At 47.0% G+C, this 19,927-nt stretch overlaps 1 protein-coding gene across 1 annotated transcript; it reads right to left on the bottom strand.

Moving 5' to 3' along the window:
- Positions 1–757: 757 nt before the first annotated feature.
- FGF1 (fibroblast growth factor 1) lies at positions 758–17,707 on the bottom strand. Its single transcript, XM_069484151.1, has 3 exons — positions 17,524–17,707; positions 5,702–5,805; positions 758–952 (listed from the first exon to the last, which is right to left on the bottom strand). Exons 1-3 carry the CDS (start codon positions 17,690–17,692, stop codon positions 758–760), a joined length of 468 nt encoding a protein of 155 aa, XP_069340252.1. The 5' UTR covers positions 17,693–17,707.
- Positions 17,708–19,927: the final 2,220 nt, after the last annotated feature.

The raw sequence follows: 19,927 nt of genomic DNA on the forward strand, positions 1-19,927 counted from the left end.
TCAAGAAACCTCTTCTCATGCTCTCCACCTGACGTCACCCAGGGGCTTCCTGCTGCTGACTAACCTTGGGAAGGTCAAGGCATGGTAATGACTCCCCTCAAGGCTACGGATTTATCCTGCTTTTCTGTGGCTGAGCCTCTCCTCCTTCATTTATTCTGCATTGGGATCCCATCCTCCTTAGTTGTCCACCAGAATTTAATCTCCCCTTTCTGTTTTAAATCCCCTCTGTTCTTGAGGAAGGAATTTTTTGTCCCGGTTTCTGCTAGTGGGATGCTGCCTTCCTTTAACCTAGCTGTAGTCTGCTTTGTTAATATTTGTTGGGTACGGAAAGGACAAAAGGGAGTCATGCCAGATGTTTGGGGGAATTGCAGACAGGGTTTACTCAGTAGAAGGAAATGGTGTGCAGTTACTAATGACCCACTGGGCAGTCCCCTTAACACACTTCCTTTGGCCCCACCTTTGCACTGAGGGCTCAGCCTGTACCAGGTGCCCAGAGGCAATTGGACATCCAAACCCAGACCCAGACTGCCCAGACAATTGGCCCCTAGAAGCAATTTGGTCCCTCTGTTCCAAACTGTGCTGGGGTAAAGGGCTGTGCAAAAAAGAGGACTGGGCATTTAGAAGCGCGTTGTTTACAAGTTCAGGCTCTGTGGGCTGGGGGTTAGCGCAGCCAATGGTCAAGGGAACATTTTTGGGTCCACCAGGTGAGGACCCCTTGAGGCTCCTCTGGAGGAATCAGCACCCAGAAGGGATTTTTTTAATCAGAGGAGACTGGCAGGGGGAGAAACAAGATTGCTTTCTGGCCATAGTGAGTCCGGGGGCCGCGTTTGCAACTTCCATTCTTCTTGAGGCCAACAAACCAATTCTTCTCTGCATGCTTCTTGGATATGTAGGTGTTGTAATGGTTTTCCTCCAGCCTCTCCAGGAACAAACATTCCTCATTTGGTGTTTGCTAAAAAGATAAAAGGGAGTAGAACTATTAGTGAATGAGTTTAAATGGGGTTTCCCTATTTACTAGCTCTGTGACCTTGAGCAAATTACTAAAGTTGTCTGTGTCTCAGTCTCTTCTTAAGGAAAATTGGGTCAATGATGGAACCTATCTCAGACAGTGGTCATGAGGACTTGGAACGGTGTCCAGCACATAATGACCCTTTATTTTATTTTATTTTATTTTTGAGACAGAGTCTCACTCTGTTGCACCCTTTAGTCTGCATTTGCTGTTATGGTAAATTCCCCTCCTTTTGCAGTCCGCAGGACTCTAGAATCTCCCACTGGGGAGATCCTGCTAGACCATGAGCACTTTGAGGGCAGGGCTGGATCTTTTGTCTCTATAGTGATCTGGTACATACACGTGACCATGTAAATATATGCAAAATAGGTAAAACCAGACTATGATGTAGTGGGTTTTTTTTTAAAGTTTGGACTGAAGAGTAAGTGAAAACTTAACTAAAATTCCTTTTCATGCTAGTGATTTTTCACTAACAATATCAATATTCTGGCCAGGCGCGGTGGCTCACGCCTGTAATCCTAGCACTCTGGGAGGCCGAGGTGGGTGGATCGCTCGAGGTCAGGAGTTCAAGACCAGCCTGAGCAAGAGTGAGACCCCGTCTCTACTAAAAAAAATAGAAAGAAATTATATGGACAACTAAAATATATATATATACAAAAAAAAAAAATTAGCCGGGCATGGTGGCACATGCCTGTAGTCCCAGCTACTCGGGAGGCTGAGGCAGTAGGATCGCTTAAGCCCAGGAGTTTGAGGTTGCTGTGAGCTAGGCTGACGCCACGGCACTCACTCTAGCCCGGGCAACAGAGTGAGACTCTGTCCCAAAAAATAAAATAAAATAAAATAAAATAAAATTTAAAAAAAAAAAAAAATATTTTACCTTACTATTGTTATGAACAAAATGCCTGCGCAAAATTTGCCCTAAGCATAAAACATATCCTGGAATTTAAATAAGTTTAAAAAAAATGGAAATAACTTATTTTTGGCTACTTATAAAAATGTGCTTTAAAAAAATCGCCACTTTAAAAAAGTTAAACTACCCCAAATCCCACCACTCAAATATAGGCAACTGTTAACAGTTGATGAACATCCTTTCCTACATCTCTTTATGTACATACATAATAGATAAGGCTCTATGGATATAGATTTATGATATTACCAAAATGGCATGTTGTATCTGCTGTTTTAAAAAATGGGCAATAAACCTATGAAAACATATTAAATATCTCTAGCAAGCAAAATGCAAATTAAGAAAATATTTGTCGTATGTTAGCTATACTATGTACAAAGATCAAAAACATATACAAGTCTTCGTCATGGTCAAATATGGGAAATAGCCACTTTTATGTACTGTTGGTGAGATAAATTGGTGGAAACTTTCTGAGGGCAGTTTGGCAATATGTATCAAAATTTTAAATATGCATTACCTTTGACTCAGCAATTTCACTTCTGGGAATTTACCCTTAGGAGATAGTTGAGCAAGTGTAAAACCATACTTTTGAAGGTAGTCTTTGAAGCATTGCATATAAGGGCGACAAATTGGAAGCAAACTATATGTCCATGCAATGGTGATTGGCTAAGTAGATAAAGGTACCTCTATATAGTGGAATCTAGGACAGCTGTAAGTTTATTAGGCTGAAAGGTACCACAACATATTAAACAGTGAAATTCCTTGAAAAATATCTACCAACCATTATTCTGTTTACTTGTAATTCATCTGTTAGAGGGAGGAAGTCAGGTTTTGAACTTTCTATTTGTCAAGATGTTTGAACACATTTATTTTATTTGGATTTAAAACAGGTCTATTAGAACGCTCGGGCTGTACGTTCAGGGAACTGACACATCTGACTTTTCTCCTTTCCCAAGTCATGTGATCTGTGCACTCTCCCTTCGCCCACAGTAGTCGGTGATCTCCTTTCTGGTGGTTTCCAATCATATTGTTCATTGGTCTCTACCTGTGGGCTTGTTAGTCTCATCTGATTATAAGCCCTACTGAGGAAAGAGATGGAATCTTGTCGGCCTTGTGTCCGTCCTCCAGACACAGAGCCTTGCAATAGTAGGTGCTCACCAGGTAGCTAATGAATTTAACTTGATTCTTGAGATAATATAAAGCAGTCAGAAAAGTTAAGCTTTTGTTAGTAAGAACCGATGTAACAGGAAGTATCCTGGTTCTTATTCGTGTGTAGTCTAGTGAAATGACAACGGGGTGAGACACTGTAGATCATTTTGGAACAAGATGAGATATAAATATAATATTTAATTGGATGACTCTGCTGCCTCCAGAGGAACTGAGTGCAGACGCGAGTGTTTGATGCCCATCGTCAGGGGTGGGAGGAAGTAGGTGGCTTTGGACCTGTGTGTGGGTTGCCCGCTCTCCTGTAGAGAGGACTCACTCCGTGACGCCCCTCAGTGGGCGTCAGGCCAGTGCTCTGTGACGGAGATGAGGATGGCCACGTCCCCCACCTGATGTCTCTCTATTACGCTGGAGCCTGGAGCCGTTGACACACAAAATAGCTGAGTCACAGGCTGAGTCAGCAGGCCAAGTCAGAGGTGCTCCGTCTCTGCTAGGATTTGTCAGCCCTTGTTATGCACTTGGTACAATGCTGAGGGCATACGGATTAACTATTGATTCATGCCTAGTATTTTAATTGTTTCGTTTTTTATATTTAGCGTGGTGTTTTTCCAATGACATAGGTGACATATACTCACTGTAAAAAATCTGGAAAACGCAGGAAGGCATTCACATGTTATGAAATCACCCATTTACTATCCCCAGAGATAAATATATTAACATTTTGCTATATAGCCTTTCAAACTTATTTTTTTTAAAACAAACATATTCTTTCCCCACATACACAAATCTGAATCAGGATGGATTAGTACCTAAATTTTATTAGGAGCATGAAGTAGAACTTTGAGATATTTTAGAACTTCTCTTTATTCAAGGGGGAAACTTTAAAAAATCTTAGGGCTCATGTACTATGGTCATATTACAGGTGAACTACAGTGACAGCCAGGGCTATGGTAGGAGAAGGGAGTGCCTGGAGCCTGGAGGAAATTAGATTCAGGGAGTTCCCTCTCAATATTTTTGTAGAAGTAAAAGCAGGTTATAATAAACATCAAAATTGATTTAAAGGGGGAAAAGCCATAAAACTGTAACATATAACATAAGGCACAGTCAGGGTAAGGCTCATAAGCAGATCATTTGTCTTAGAGCCACCATTGATGGCTCAGGGTAAGGGACTCATAAGCAGATCATTTGTCTTAGAGCCACCACTGATGGCTCTAAGCCACCTCTGACGCGCCTGCTACCCTGTGGGTGTGTCCTGGGCGCTGTCTCACTGAGCCCTCCTAAGCCCTGTGTGATGTCATTACTCTGTCACTAGCCCCGCTTTAGACGAGGCTCAGAGTGGGGAAGTAACTTGCCAAAGTGGTAGAGGCAGGAGCGTCCACTAGGAGTCTGAGATTGAGTGATTGGTTGGTTGGTTGATTTTAGTACCAACTGGAAAAACTACCTTAAAAAAAAAATCTATTTCCTATGTAGTAGTCACTGCTTGTGCTCCAAAGCCCTTAACACTGTCCCAGCTGATCCGTATTTTAGATGCTATTAATACCTATCACTCTGAAGAGTTCATCTTCTGACCCCTAGCGGGCGGGGGCAGAAAAACAAACTGTGTTCACATCTGGAAACGTGGCTGAGATGGCAACTTCCAGGGAGGAATTCCCGTGCCCACCGTCACTTAGCAATTTGATATAAGTAAAAGGAAGCCCTGGACTAAAATCCTCCTATCGGCTGCCTTTCTGTAGACGACTTCATAAAAGGGAAGAAAGCGGTCTGGGTTGGGTATGAATTACAGCCACGCCTTAATTGTCAGATGTTAGGATACAGAAAAGGGATCGTTGAGATCTAGAAATAATTTCAAAACCTGAAGTTATTAGTTTCAGTTAAATTCTTCATTCTCCAGTTAAAACTTTTAGCAGAGGTACAATAGGAGCAAAAGCAGATCACCTCTATTTGTATTCTTGTCTCACAAAGACCAACATATACTGGGTCAAACCTGTAGAAGGCATTAACTATGAGCAGGCCATGTGGAGGATTTTAGCTGCTGAATAAATAATTTGACTATATCTCTCAACGTGGCTCATTCAGCCTCACATCCCTTTCAGTCCCTAACGTGGTAATTAGACACAGGAAGCATTTGATAAATGTTGAATTAAGTTATTAAACTTTTCATCCTTTTAGGTGATCCTTCCAGCATAAAAGGGGCTATTTTCAAAGTTTTATGCATGACATATAAACTATTACAGTCCAGGCTCTGCAATTTCTGTAAAAAGCCTTAAGAGACACACCTATAGCACATAGTAGGCGCTCAAGAAACACTTTTGGAATAAATGAATGAATGAATGCAGTGGGATTAGGTCTTCTAAAACGAGTGACTGAGGAGTCACGAAAACATCAATCAATGTTTCCTGTGTGTTTATAAGATAATACATGTGAGTATTTTGAGAGAATACCACAAGAAACTCTTTTATGTTTGTGCTGAAAATAAGGCAGGGTGAGGGTAGGAATCCTCCTGGAAAAAATAACAAACAGAGACTAATTGTTGCTTTATAGTGTGCATCACTCCATGTAACAAGATTTCTGGAAGCCTCAAACCTTGGCCGCGTCTGGAAGCATGTCAGCCTCATACTTACTGAGCCGTATAAAAGCCCGTCGGTGTCCATGGCCAAGTACTGGCCAGTCTGGGTACTCTTTATATACACCTCCCCCACGCTTTCCGCACTGAGCTGCAGCTGAACTGGAATAAAAATAACACGAGCAAAAGTAAATAAACACTACGCTTCTGCCGATAGGGCCCGGCAGCCAGGACAGTTGGCCATGGAAAATTCTGTTCATTCATTTCACACAGCCCTCAACGATGAGCCTCAAATTAATCAAAACATAGAAATACAGTTCCTTTTTCTTTGCCCTCCAAAGAAAGCTGTCCGTTGGGAATTATGTTCTTGCAAGAGGGAGGAGAGACGATGGCCGACCTGTCCACCCTGTTGGACACGACGCCTCGGTGGGCACCGTCACGATGCCTTGTACCTTTCCCTGCCTCCCTCCCTCTCTCTCTCTCCCTCTCTCTCTCTCTCTCTGCCACCTGGAGGAAAACATGTAATGAAGGTTCAGTCAACCCGCCAACCTCAGTGGCAACCCAACTGGGGTGCAGGCAGGGGGGACGTCCCCAGCTTCTGCCTGGGAGGATGAAGCAGTTACCTGGAAATGCCGTGAAGAGAACAGTGGTTCTCAGTTGGAGGTGGTTTGGTTCCAAAGGGGACATTTGACAATGCCTGGAGACAGTTTTCGTTGTCATAACTGGGGGTGGTGTGCTACTGGCATCTAGATGGTAGAGGCCAGGGACACAGCAAAAGGTCTCACAGTGCACAGAACAGCTCCCACAGCAAAGAACTATTCAGCCCAAAGAGTCCCTAGTGCCCAGGCTGAGAAACCTGGAGATGGAGGGCAGGCACTGTGAGTCACCCTGAGTCACCAGCTCCCCGTTTACACTCATCGACACCCCCACGATGCTTTGCCCAGTGCTGGGTACATAACCGGAGTCCAGTATCTATTTGATAGTTATTAATTTGTTCATCCACCCCAGGGTGCCTCTGGAGGAAGGTGCTTTGATGGTTTACATTTGGCAATTGGAATTAATTCTGGACTCTTCTGGACAATTCCTTTGATCACCAGGCTGTTACAACCATCATTATGATTAGGAATGAAATCTAGAACCCAATAGCTCTCCAAGAGGATGAGGGGACGTCGCTAAGGGTCACCTTGTCAGAGGCCAAGGGGCAGGAGAGGCCGGAACGCTGGGCTTTGGTTGGCAGATCTAAAGCCCTCATTGCCTTTTCTTTGTTTTCATTTTTCATTTAATTTCTTCAGATCGGAAATATATTTACATGCTTGAAACTTGGAAACAGTATCAGAGAAGACAGTGAAAAGTCTTCCCTTCCCACCTTTCCTGTCCCCCGCCATGAAGAGGCCAGGTAAGATCCTTGCCCTTGCGCCAGAGTGTACCTACACGTGCTGGCGCTGGGGGGCGGGATACAGAAACAAACAAGGAAAGGCCTCCTGGATACTGTGCGTGTATCCTTCTGGAGAGACTGTATGCATATAGTGCCAAATACATATTATCTCTCCTACGTTTTGCATACATGGTAACATAGTATACACACAGCTCTACACCTTGCTTTTTTTTGCTTAACAACTAATTGGAGATCTTTCTACATTAGTACTGAAAGAGTTAACCTCGTTCTTTTAGCCAGTTGAGTTGTGTTCCATTGTGTGGCTATACCACAATCATTTAACCTTCCCTATTAATAGGCCTGTATTTGCTTAATCTCTCCTTGCCTTCCTTCTCTCCTGATTCATCCTGGGGGTGATACATCGTTACATCACCCTTACTGAAGATGCGGTTCTCTTGTCCCCAGAAGGGTTTGCTAGACTCAGGGCTTCTCTAGCTTCCTGTGGTGAATGGAGTTTCATTCCCAGGAAGGAAACCGGAAGCCACTGATCCGCTTTCCCACAGGGCCTGCTGTTTCTGGTTAGCTCCGAGAGTGCGGTCTTGAGCGAGCCGGCTAATGGGCCTCCGTGGTGATCTGGGCCCTGCCCTTTCTAGCCTTCAGTCGCACGGCTTGCTCACTTCGTGGCTCTGTTCCCTGTTAAACTCCCTCAGCGTGCCGTGCGCTGTCCACCCCAGGATCCTTGCACGTGCTGTGCCCTCGGTCTGGCACCTTCTTCCCCCAGGTATTCGCAAGGTTGGTTCTCCTCCTCCCCCGGCCTCAGCCTCAAGACCCCCCTCAGAGAGGTGCCCCCCAAAGCCCTGAGACATGCTGTCATGGGTCCTTTCACCCTCACCCCACTACCCCTGCCAGTGCCACCCAGTCCCCACATCATTCTCTTCCTCTGACCCTTATTTGTTTCTTTCGTGGCACTTAACCCAACATACAATTATGTTATTATTTAGGGGTTTACTCATTTATTCCTGCCTCCCAAAGAGAATGTGCACTCTGAGCGGAAAGGCAGGGATCTTGTCTGTGCCCCTTGGGTCCCAGCACCTCACACAGTGCCCTGTACACCGGGGACAGTCGATATGTGTTTGCTGAACAAATGATATTAGAGTGATGTTGGCAGAGGTGATTCTGCTGGCCCGTAATCAATAAGCTGCACGCTCGGAATTGCGTTTCCAATACCGCTCTGCGAGTGCCGCCAGACAGGGCCGCGTGGAGAGGTGTAGGGCTCAAGGCTGGGCTCTGCCACAAGCAGCTGGCTGACCCTGGCCGGGCTGCTGAGCCTCTCTGGGCCACAGTCTCCTTATCAATACAACGGGGGATGTTTGCGTTCAGTCTCTATAAAGCTCTTTCCAGGTCTACCAGTCCATGAAGCATGTAGACACCTTTAATAACAAGGCTACAGACAATAGAGTATTATTTGGCAATAAAAAGGAGCAAAGTTCTGATGTGTGCCACAGCACGGATCCATCCTGAAAACATAGCGCTAAGTGGAAAGAAAGCAGCACAAAGGACCACTGATTTTGTGGTTCCATTTGAATGAAATGTCTAGAATAGGCAACTCCATAAAGACAGCAAGTAGGTTAGTGGTCACCAGGGCCTGGGCAGGGTGGAGATGCGGAAATTATGGCTGAAAGGCATAGGATTTCTGTTTGAAAATGTTCTAACGTTGACTGCGGAGGTGGTGCACAATTGTTAAGAAAAGTTGTCAGAAAACCCACTGAATTGAGCACTTTAAATGGGTGCATTGTATGGTATGTTACTTATATCCCAATAACGTTTTTAAAAAATGTGCTGTATTTTCATTGGGCTTTCTGGTTTTCACACAACTTTCACATACATTTTTCTATCAATGTCTCCGCATGATCGTGTATGTTTAAGAGAGACTAAAGGAAGGGGATACACTTTTACTGATCACCTACCATGTGCTAGGTGTCATGCTAGTTTCCATGTTGGTGTAAGTCGTGTGAAATGAAACAGTGTGGGCTCCGGAGTAAGGCGGCATGAATTCAAACTCCGCTGGGCTATGTATTAGCTGTGTGATCACTGGGAAAATTGTTTACTTGTTTCCTTGTCTATAGCGATAGTGGTTGTAAGGTCTAAGGCATGGGAGGTGGCCAGTGCTCTTATGATCATTTCCTCTGCTTTGCTGACCTTATCTGCTCCTTGGAGGCAGGTGGCACCTGCTCCGTCCTATAGGTGTGGCGCTGAAGCTCAGTGAGAGTGTGTTTCACGCAAGGTTGTACCTGTAAGACGGGGCAAACCATGGCCAGAACCCAGGCTTGAGTATTCCAAGTATCCTGCTTTTTCCTCTTTTCCACATAACCTCTGGGCTCCAATTATGAGATGGATTGGTCCCCGTCCAGCCATCCTCCCCTGCTGGGACCCCCTTGTGTTCGGATCAGACACATACAATATGGCAGGGGTCGTCCAGGATCCCATGTGGAGCCATGGAATGGGGTGAGGTTCGTTGCCTGGGACTTTCTCCACCGACCACCCGTATAGATAGGCATTTAGTCAAATACATCATAGGTGCTACAGAAATCCCAAAGGGCAGGTCTTTTAGGTAATCAAAAGCTTTTTTTTAAAAAAAGCCTTTCATTTCCTGATTGTTTCTGTTCTGCTGCCTTAGCTAGTGCTCATTCGTCTTGCCATGGGGGTCGGTAGAGTGGATTTTGCCATCTGCAGAGTCCCAGCAGGGCCACGCGTGGGCCCCGCCGAGGGAGCTGAGAGCCGGAGGCCTGCCTAGCGCTGACTTCAGCCCTCAAACACGAGCCCCAGCACCAGGGCTGCCTCGCTGGTGAGAGTTCGTCTCAAGAGTTTCCTCTGTAAATATTATTGCTCCAGGATGTCCAAGTTTCATAGCTCATTTTCACTGGATTTCTTTCTGGCGAAGTTTCCTAAACATATATCCTCTGCGAGCAGGGCTGGCAGGAAGGAGCAACACCCAGCCCGGGCTGCCGGCGTAGCTGACTAGGTGTCCGACTCCCCAGTGTGACTTCATCCCCGTGTTCCAGACCTACATCCACTCGCAGCTGCTGCTGCTGCGGACGGGCAAGGAAGGAGGGAGCGTGGGAAAGGGGGGCTCAGAGAGAGGGGGCTGGCCACACAGCAGCAGAGCCTTCCTCTTGTGGCAGCGGGGAGGGGTCGGGGGAGGGAGCTGGTCAGTGGACATACATTCATCTGCCAGGTCTGGGACCTGTGCTCAGTGACACACCTGGTCCCTGCGTTCGGGGCTTCCCTGTGATTAGGGATACGGACAAATGAACCCATGAACGAGAAAACATGATAACAAAAGCTCCACTTGATTTTGAGCTAAAAGCAAACAAAAATACAAAAACTACAACAAAAACCCTCCCTCCCCCATATAAATGTGAAAATACAAATTGTGGGAGAATATAGTAAATTCTTGATGGAAGTTTTAGGGGAAAAAAAACACACACAACCATGTGCATAGCTCATGAATATATATGTAATATAAAAATATAAAACTGTGCACTAAATACAGACCAAATTCACACAAGTAGGTGCTCTGGGGAGAGGGATGGAGCAAACGTTTCCTTTATCCTAACACTTTATTTCTTTAAAAACAATTCTGGGGCAAGAACAGCCGGCTGGCAATCCTGGCCGACCCGCGATGGAGTTGCTGCTGTCCGCTGGTGTTTCATCTGTATCTAGCGCACAGTTTTATATTCTACTACGTATATGTTCATGAGCTATGCACATTGTGCTTTTTACAAAACTTTTATCAAAGATTTACTATGTTCTCCCCCAATTCTCCTTCCTACCTTTCAGGGGCGGTAGTGGGTATTTTAAAACTCCATTCTTAGTCAACGGGCAAACATTCAGAACTGGCCAGGACTTGCTTTTTTTTCCTGGTGACCCCTGAGATGTGGCTTCACCCCACGTTGCATCTAGACCTGAGCATGGGTACCCACAAAAGGTGGGTCTTCGTGGGGGCAGACGAGGACCCAGGAGAACTGGACAGACAGGACGGGGGAGGGGCCGCTAGAGCTGCAACTTCCGCTTTCATTCCACTTTGAACACTTTCCCCAGGTTAGCACCCAGGCAAAGGAGGGTCACCTCCTCTTTATCTCATACAGGGACTTCAGGACTTGCTGTCGAGGAACAGGAAGGTCAGTGGCTCTAAAGCATCCCAAGGCTGAAGGGGCAAGTACGTTTCTGAAAAAGTGAGATAAGTCCATAGTCTGTAGGGTCCTTCTTTTCCTCCAGTCATGCAGTGGGGACAGCAGGAATTCATTTAGCTGGCGAAATGGAAAGCAGCTTTGTAAAAGGTACTCTAGTGATAGACGCAAATTTCTTGGAGAAATTCAAACTGGTGAAGCACTGTAAGAATGTACTGGAAAAGGGTTGGAAGTATTTGCTTGGAGGATTTGTGACCATAAATATCCCTGATAGAATCTAGAGTCCTGCTCCTTTATTAGGAATACGTTAGGAAATGTTGGTTTGGGAATGGCTTGTTTATCAAAAATAAATGTCAACCTGAAATATTAATATAAAAAAGCCACGTTTGTGGAGCGTGCTCCTACCTAGTCTCATGCTTATTATTTAAACTCTGTCATGGCTGTCTGCATACTTAGGGAACCGGGAACCTAACGGGAAGCCAGGGCTTTTGAGCAGATACACCAGCCCCGGAGGAGGTATCCACACCTTCTGAGGAATTGCAAATCTGCATTCCTGGCTTTCTTGTCGGCTCCCAGAGCCTCCCATTAGGTCTTAGCCATAGTTAGAGGGAAACGGGTTTCGGGGCTGCCAGTGCCAGTGCAGTGAGCTTTGGGCTGCTGCACCCCGTTTTGGAGCACCAAGCCGTCTCGCCCTGCCAGTGGAATTTCTCAAGATAAGATTGCAGCTGGTGCGTTCAGCAGGAAAATGCCTGGAAAGGCAGTTCTGCTTCTCCAGCATGTCTGTCCACGGTCTCTCAGCCTGCTTTCCACCTCTGCTCTCCAAAGAGAGGCCAGGAGAGATTACGTGCCTGGTATATTCTGGGTTGGAGACTTCCCGTCCTTTGCTGTGTTTACTCAAAGTGAGGTCAGCCTCATTCAGAACTTGGTGAGGTTGTTTTATGTCAGTGGTGTTTATAATTAAAACGTAGCCACAAGCTGGCCTCTGTAAAACACTAGAGAAAGAGAAGGGGGAAAAATCAATTTTGGGAAAAAAATGCCAGTGGTTTGGAATATATATATGTACACACACACACACACACACACACACACAGAAAGACCTTTCTTAAAACTTGTGAAGGTGTCTGCTCCTTTAGGATCTGAAAAGGGTGCCTAGAAAATTTTGGTATAGTACAGAGACTGAATGATATATATATGTTAGTGATACATATGTATGTGTATATATATGTATTTTATATAAATATATATATATTTTCAGTTTATCTAGAAAAATTCCTCTGTATAATCAGATAAGGGGTGGTGGGGAGGAGGGGCAGGGAGTCCCTTCCGTCACATATGACCTAGGTGGGGGCACCTGTCAGGAGCACATCCCAGCCTGGAGACCTTCCCCTCTCCCTGACTTCTGGCGGCAAAGCCCGGCTCTGCCTGTCGTGACCACTGGAACGCTGTTTTGACTTTGGGTCCGAGCTGCTGGTGCAGATCATATCAACCAGAGAACAGAAATCTGGACTCCCCCAAAACAGCAGGGCCAGAGGGATGTCACTGAAGAGCAGTCTGCCCTTTATAAAGGACTGCAAAGTAGGATTCTCTTGACTAGTGAGCTCTGCGAGTGCCTTTAGGATGTGGCTTGATTTATAAATATTTGATTGGCACACACTTTGCTCAAGAACATTTCCATTTGCGTGGCGAGCGGCGCCGGGAATCCTGCTCCCACATAGCCTCTTGCGTGCTTGAGTAGGGGAGCGGCTGCGGGCTGCAGGAGGAGGCTGCAGGTTTGGGGTACTCACGCGCGTATTATTATTCCCCAGTTCTGTGCCAGTTCTTAATTCCATGGAGGAATACGTCATGACCCCCCTTCTCCAGAGAGGAAACCTCCCGGAAAGAGCAGAATCAGACCTGGAGCTCCTTCTTGCCTTTGCCCCAGCCAACTCGCTCTGCCAGAGAAGTGAGGGCAGCGCTTGCTGGGCCAGGGCCTGGGCACATGGTGCCTTCCTGCCAGGTCTCGGGGGCTCCAACCCTGATAGTCCCAGAGAAGCTGAGATGAAGAGCTCTGTGAGCCACTGTAGTGTTCATTACATTTAACAGGCTTGGAATATCGGCTGGTTAGATGAGGAAGGCTAAGTAAGCCTAGGGACGATGATGATGACAAATGCCATTTTTTGAGCACTTACTGTATGCCTGGTTTGTGCTAAACACTTTTATAAACATCACCTTGAAAATTCCTACTTTCTTATGAGGTAGGTACTATTGTCATTCTTATTTTTAAAATGAGGAAACTGAGGCACACAGGGGAGAAGTAACTATCCCACGGTGACCGAGAACTAGTAAACGGCAGTGTTGGGACCTGAGCCTCACCCCCACCTGACCTACACAACAGACTGGATGAATCCACCATGTTTCTTTAATCCATTTGTGGCAAAACCACTGCCACGGTGTGGTGTCGGGGGCAGTGGTGAGATGTGGACAGAACCTTAGTCTGGGAAGCGGAAGATGTGGTTGGCGCCAGGCGTTCCCAGGGAGGAGCTGGCCGTGCCTGTGTTCCCAGAGTGATGACAATTAGTAAACGACAGGTTTATAGTTAGGTGGGAATGAAAGAGTCTAGCACAGTGCCTGGCACATATCAGGGCTCCATATATATTTACTGAATGTATTGTTGAATTTGAATTTATCTGCCACCAATACAGTTCAGTCACCCACCAAATTAATGTTTACTGGGTATGATACCAAGGGGCAGGCAATGTGTTAGACACAAAAGTTGCAGTATTGAGCAATAAGCGGAAAAGTCCTTGTCCTCAGGGAGTCCACTGGGAGAGAAAACCATTGAATAATCACACACATGAATGTTGAATTGTAACGCCAAAGAGAGCTGCATGACGTGTGAGACAAATGCTCTGTGTCCAAAACCCTCCAGGACCCTCCCTCTGTGGTGACAGCATTGACCCATCTCCCAGAGCTGAAGTTCCGGGAATCAACATGAGCCTTCTCACAAACTGTGCCCATTGTCCCCAGAATCTGCAGCCTTCCCAGGCTGATTCTGCCTGGCATTGTGTGGCAGTGTTCCAAATGTTCCCAGCCTGTGCTGATGGTTGCCCAGAGCTCTGATGTGAGGCATGGGAAGGGCACAAACCAAAACCATCTTCTCTGGATCCCAGAAATCCCTACCAGTGGTGACATTTTACTCAGGTTTGTATTAGAATGGCCTGCAGGCCAGCACTCATTGCAGGTTTATATCACTATAAGAAAGGTTAGGTACTTGGAAACTTATTCTCCCAGAGGAAGGAAGAAGACAAATTTTGAAAATTTGCCCACAGCAAATTTGGGGAAAAAGAAAAGCTGTGAAAAGGAGTTAATTTGGCCTTGTAGAGCTCAAAGGCAATCACACAGTTCTAGCTTGTGTGATTTATTTAAATATTTGGCTTTTAGAAATGCTCTTCCTAAAGGAGGTCTTAAAGTGTGACTCTACCTGTATCCACAGTCTCTAGTCATGCTCAAAGGAATGATCAAGAAATAAAACCATCCCCTTGCCCAGCTGTGCTGAGCACATTATCCGGGGAGCCTCCTCCATGCTTGGCCAAGTCTGAGTTTGTTTCTGAAGAACCCTGGAAATTCAGAAGGGCCCTGGTAGTACCACCACTGAGCAGAAGAGGGCGACAGAACCGCATTCAGAGAGGGCAGCCACTGCCTGAACTCACTCGGCTGTAGGATCTTAGTAAATAGTGTTCAGCCTTGTGCAGCACACAGTGCAGTGTTACTAGTCCCAGTCCACAGGTGAGGAAACTGAGTCTCAGTGGCGTTAGAAGATTTTACCCAAAACTGGACAGCTGAGAACACTGGAGACATTTACATTTCTAGACAAGAGAGGATGATTGGAAGAGTCACAGGGCCAGGGGGCCGGAAGCTTCTTTTGCAGAGTGTGTTATGCACAATGGAGAGAATGTTAGTTGCCCAGTGCTACTCTAGTTAGAAAGTGGCAGGGCAGGGATGGGGACTCAAACCCTCTGACTCTAAATCTAGGCCCCTGCCTCTGCGGAGGGTCTGAGGGTTATCCGGGGGCCCTGGCATTGGCAGGTACAGGGATGGCCCTCTGCCCGCCCACCTCAGTTACTCTGATTTCTGTCCTTGGTTCTTGTTCTTAGTTCCAGAATAGGCAAATAATAGGCCAACGCAACAACTCAGTGCTGGCAAGGACGGCTGAATCCAAGCCTGAATCTAGACACTTGGTCCTGCTGGGAGGTGACATTGTAGAGCAGAGACTAGAAGGTGCTTCCTTATGCTGGGTTGAATATGTGGACAGCTTGGCGACAGTAGCAGTATTAACCAGAATGTGCTGTGCTGTTGCTCTGGGCCAGGCACTGTGCCAAGAACCCTCACTATATTATCTCATTTAATCCTCCCAAGAAAACTGTGAGGTTTCTTATTTTATAAGTGAGAAAACTGAGGGTGGGAAGGTTAAGTAACTTGCCCAAGTTCACTTGGCAAGTAACCTGGCATTACCTGGGTGCAGACATCCTCACATACACTCCTACAGCCACATTGTGCTGCATTCCAAGGTTTCGTGACATCTTAGGGCAGTCCCAGTGTTACATACCAAGAGCGAAGTCTACATTGTTAATGATGGAATGACAGTAATGAAGTCATATGCCATTGGTGCAGAAATGCTAGTATTGCAGCCTCTTGATACTCTAGAATTCAAGATTTCCTGGAAGAGCCAGCTTCACCCCAAGGAACACATCACAAGGTTGTCTTTCCTCTGGGGTTCTGAGTACCAGAGAGCATTCCCCATTGATTCACAAAATTGGTTAAGACGTATTAGAAACATTTAAAACCCAGAGAACTTAAAGCTTGTTCTCTTGTGTTGTGTAGGGCAGATCACACAAATTGTATATCATGCCTGACACCATGCGCTACAATCTAAGTCTATTTATTTACAGTAAACATTGCTCATGTATGTTTTTCTAACAAATAGAGTCTTTTTTGCCTTATTCTAGTACTCGTGTTTTACTGAGTGTAAGGCATTCAGCAGGCTCATTTGCAGACAAGCCATCAAAACAAACCTCACACCGTAATCCTGCAGCCGCAAGCCCCAGCCTCAGTCTTCCTGCTCGTCACCTCAAGGGTCTGGGTGGTGAGTAGGAAGGAAGGGACAATGTCACCTGGTCTGGAAATGCCAGCATCCACCCCCATGACCTTGCACCCGAGGGTAGAGAGTGAGCACCACTGAAGTGGTCATTTGTGCCTTAGAGCCTGCAGCCTCCGGTGCGTATTCCATGAATAATTGAGGCCACCTGATATATAAACCACAACGTCAAAGCCAATGTTTTGCATTCCATCTTAAAGCCAGTCCTGCGGAACCTTACTTCCTGCCTGTCCTATCCTTGTCTCCCGATCTCACCTACACTTTCCTTCCCTTGATTTGCGGCACAGTTGGCTCTCGAGATTGCTGACCCTCTAAGCAGGGACCGGATCTGCCTTTTGGCTTCTCTATAACATCTAGCGCCTCAGTGGGACTCAGGGAATCTCCAGTAACATCACCGTAGGACCCAGACATCTGATATCAAACATACACACCAACACCTGAAGTCCTGAAGCAGAAGGAAGAGATGTTTATACTTAGATAGTCAAGAAGGTTCTTTCCTCCAAAGCCATCCCTTCATTTATCACCAACACCCGAGAGCCGGGCTGCCAGGGAGGCCTGGGAGAGACATTGAGCATTTGTCTCGAGTCGCTCCTGCTCTCCGGTTTCTACGAGGTCTGGAGAATGACTTTACCCCTCCCGGTTAGCACAACCACATCTGCACGATACGCACGGGGAGAGCGGCGTGATTTACGATGTGCAAGACCACGATTATGAACTAGGATTGCACAAATCAAGCCCAGGGGACACATCACCTGGAGAGTTAGTTAACCTGAAATCGAGCCCACGTCTCTGGGCGGGCTCGCCGTCACGCCCACCCGCCTCTTCCCAACGTGGGGCAGGCAGGCGCCTGCCCGCCGTGGGGGCCAGATCTTCCACCGCTGCGGGAACATGGGAACACAGGCAGCGATGGAACCCTGGCAGCCAGTTGTAGCCGGTCAGCAGAGAGTCCTTTGAAAAACTTGAAACGGGGCACCTTAGGGAAGTGGTGGCCCCCACGACTCCCTAGTTCACACACCCAGACCTTGGCACATACACGAGTGTCACCCCCACCTCTGAATGAGTCATGCCTGAGTAGGGCCTTGGAGAAGTGGGTTCCAGTTCTTAGGTGTCCTCCTTCCTCTCATCCCAGACCAAGGGAGACACCGGGGAGGCGAGGGGGGACCCGAGGGAGGGCTGCTTACTGTGCTGGTCGCTCCTGTCTCTTGTCCCATCCACTGTGCCGTCTGGAAGGATCCTCAGGAAGTGGCCCCCGTTGCTACAGTAGAGCAGCTTGGGCTTCTTGTAGTTTCCTGGAGGCAGATTAAACTTCTCCGTCAGGGCCGTGAAGGTTGTGATCTCCCCTTCGGCCATGGCTCAGCAGCTGCTGCTCGTGGCGCTTTCAAGACTGTAAGAAATTAAACAAACCTGTAGAATGTTCTTCCAGCAAAGGCACGATGTACGCTTTGAAGAAGGGAAAGTCAGCTCCAGGGCTCGGGGCTCCTGCTGGGTCAGTAACGAGGTGATGCCCGCCGCAGATGGGGAAGGATGGTCCCCGGCAAGGGAGGGATTTTCAGGGCATTTCTCTCTTCCCAATTGGACGGAGCTTTGAACCCAGCTGTGCATTTTATAGAACTTCAAATTTAATCATTTGACCAGGGGGAAAAAATCATGTTTTGGTCCCTCCTTCTGGTCCACACACAGCCTCAAATTAAACACTGAAGTTGCACTAAAATAACACCCTGGGTCTGGCTGAAACCCACAAAAGCCGAGAAGGCCGGGACTGAGGTTCTGTCCTCCACCCTCACACTGTCCTGACTCGCTGCTGCAAGGCCCGAGTGCAGCACACGGCACAGATGGCCCGGACACCTGTGAGCAAAGGCGTCGGAGGCCTTTCAGGGACACAATAGAGACAGTACAGGGTAAAGGAAACAGCCTGGGTTTGCTGCGGGGAACAGAACTAGAACCAGGCGATAAGGCACAGAGTGGGATTAGGTGAGGTTTTAAAAGCACAAACACTGTAGCAAAGGAAATTTTAGGAGACCGACCCCATCATGCAGGCCCTGCCTGGTTCCTGCTCATCCCACAGATTTCATACATTCACGTGTCGCACCCACAAGGTGGGTCTGCCCCTGCACACAGGCCATCTTCATCCTGATTATTTTCTAACGTGACACATAATTATAACACAGAAACCACCATATTATATATTATAATCCTCCAACATTGTAGATAGCCACAATGTACAACTTTATATTATTAGTGAAAAAAATGCCTTAATCACACCTAAGGATTAAAAACCAAACCAATGAGCATTAGGATTTTAAAGCCCATGCTTGCCTCACCGTTTAAGAGACGGAAGCGCTGGTGACTACAAAAACTATAAAAAGGAAAAGGCCAAAAAGAGACCAGGAAACTATCGTGGGAACTGCGCCCAGTAAGGCCGAGTAGTAAGTGCGATCACTAATGCTCATTGATTCGCAAGAGGTCTTACATAAATAATAGCAATCATCAGCAGCAGCAGCATAACATATTCTGGGCTACAAGTTAACTCGTGTTAACCTCACCACAACCCTTGGAAGTGGACACAGATATTATCTCCATTTTTAATCAAATAAAAGTAAAGCTTAGAGCTGTTAAATGGGCTGTCCCAGGGCAACAGCCGGCAGGGGGTGGAGCTGAACCTCACAAGGACTCTGAATGCAAAGCCCCCGTTTGCCCCTAATCACCATGGAAAGGCTAAGTGACCTCACTCATCCTGCAGCGGTTTTTATCAGAAGTGGGGTTTTCTACTCATTGCCTGGCTTGTACATCTGCCCCCGTAACCTTGTCGTTCTTTCAGTTATTCATTTGTGACCCAAACGTTGGCCATCTCCACCGGTCACTTCCACTTTTGCCCCCGTGCCAGCCCTGAAGCGGGCGCCCACGTGTGCCCTCGTCCCCCGGGAGAAACCTGCCCCAGCAGCCCCGAGACCGCGTCCGGCACAGCCGGCCATTCCCGCAGCAGCCTCGGGCAGCTGCTCCCGTGGAAAGCAGCTCCGTGGTAAATCGAGGCACCAGTTATAATAATTTGTTCTCATGACTTTGGAATTAGGGTTCATGTTGGAAGCCTCCATTTGTTTTCTCTGCTCCTGGCATTTCAATGTTTCTGGTGCATTTGTCCCAACCTGCAGCCACACGCATCGTCCCCAGTTCCAGCTACTGTTGGAGGTGCCTCCTAGGACCCTCAAAGAGAATTTTGCATGTACCATATAAACTGTACTTAAAGTCAGACCATCCCAAACATCCGCTCCACATATGGAGACACTCTGAGCAGTTGTATTTCACATAATACCATAACAGACAGAAAGTGAATTTCATTTACGTCAGTTTCACAGGGAGAACTGCAGCGTTTGCCTTGCACCCCACATTGCATGTCCCTCCCGAATCCTCAGTGTCTCTCCCAAACCCCTCTCTTTCATCCACAAGCCACTGAGTGTCTGTGCCCACCGCTGTCTCTGTCACTGTCTCTCACTGTCTCTCCACTCCTGCTCTCTCCACCCAGCCTCTCGCTCCCATTCCTCACTCCACTCCCTTCTGGGCCCCTTCTCACATAAAGCAATCGAGCTC

The sequence above is a fragment of the Eulemur rufifrons genome, chromosome 10 (assembly GCF_041146395.1).
Source record: "Eulemur rufifrons isolate Redbay chromosome 10, OSU_ERuf_1, whole genome shotgun sequence".
Taxonomy (NCBI): domain Eukaryota; kingdom Metazoa; phylum Chordata; class Mammalia; order Primates; family Lemuridae; genus Eulemur; species Eulemur rufifrons.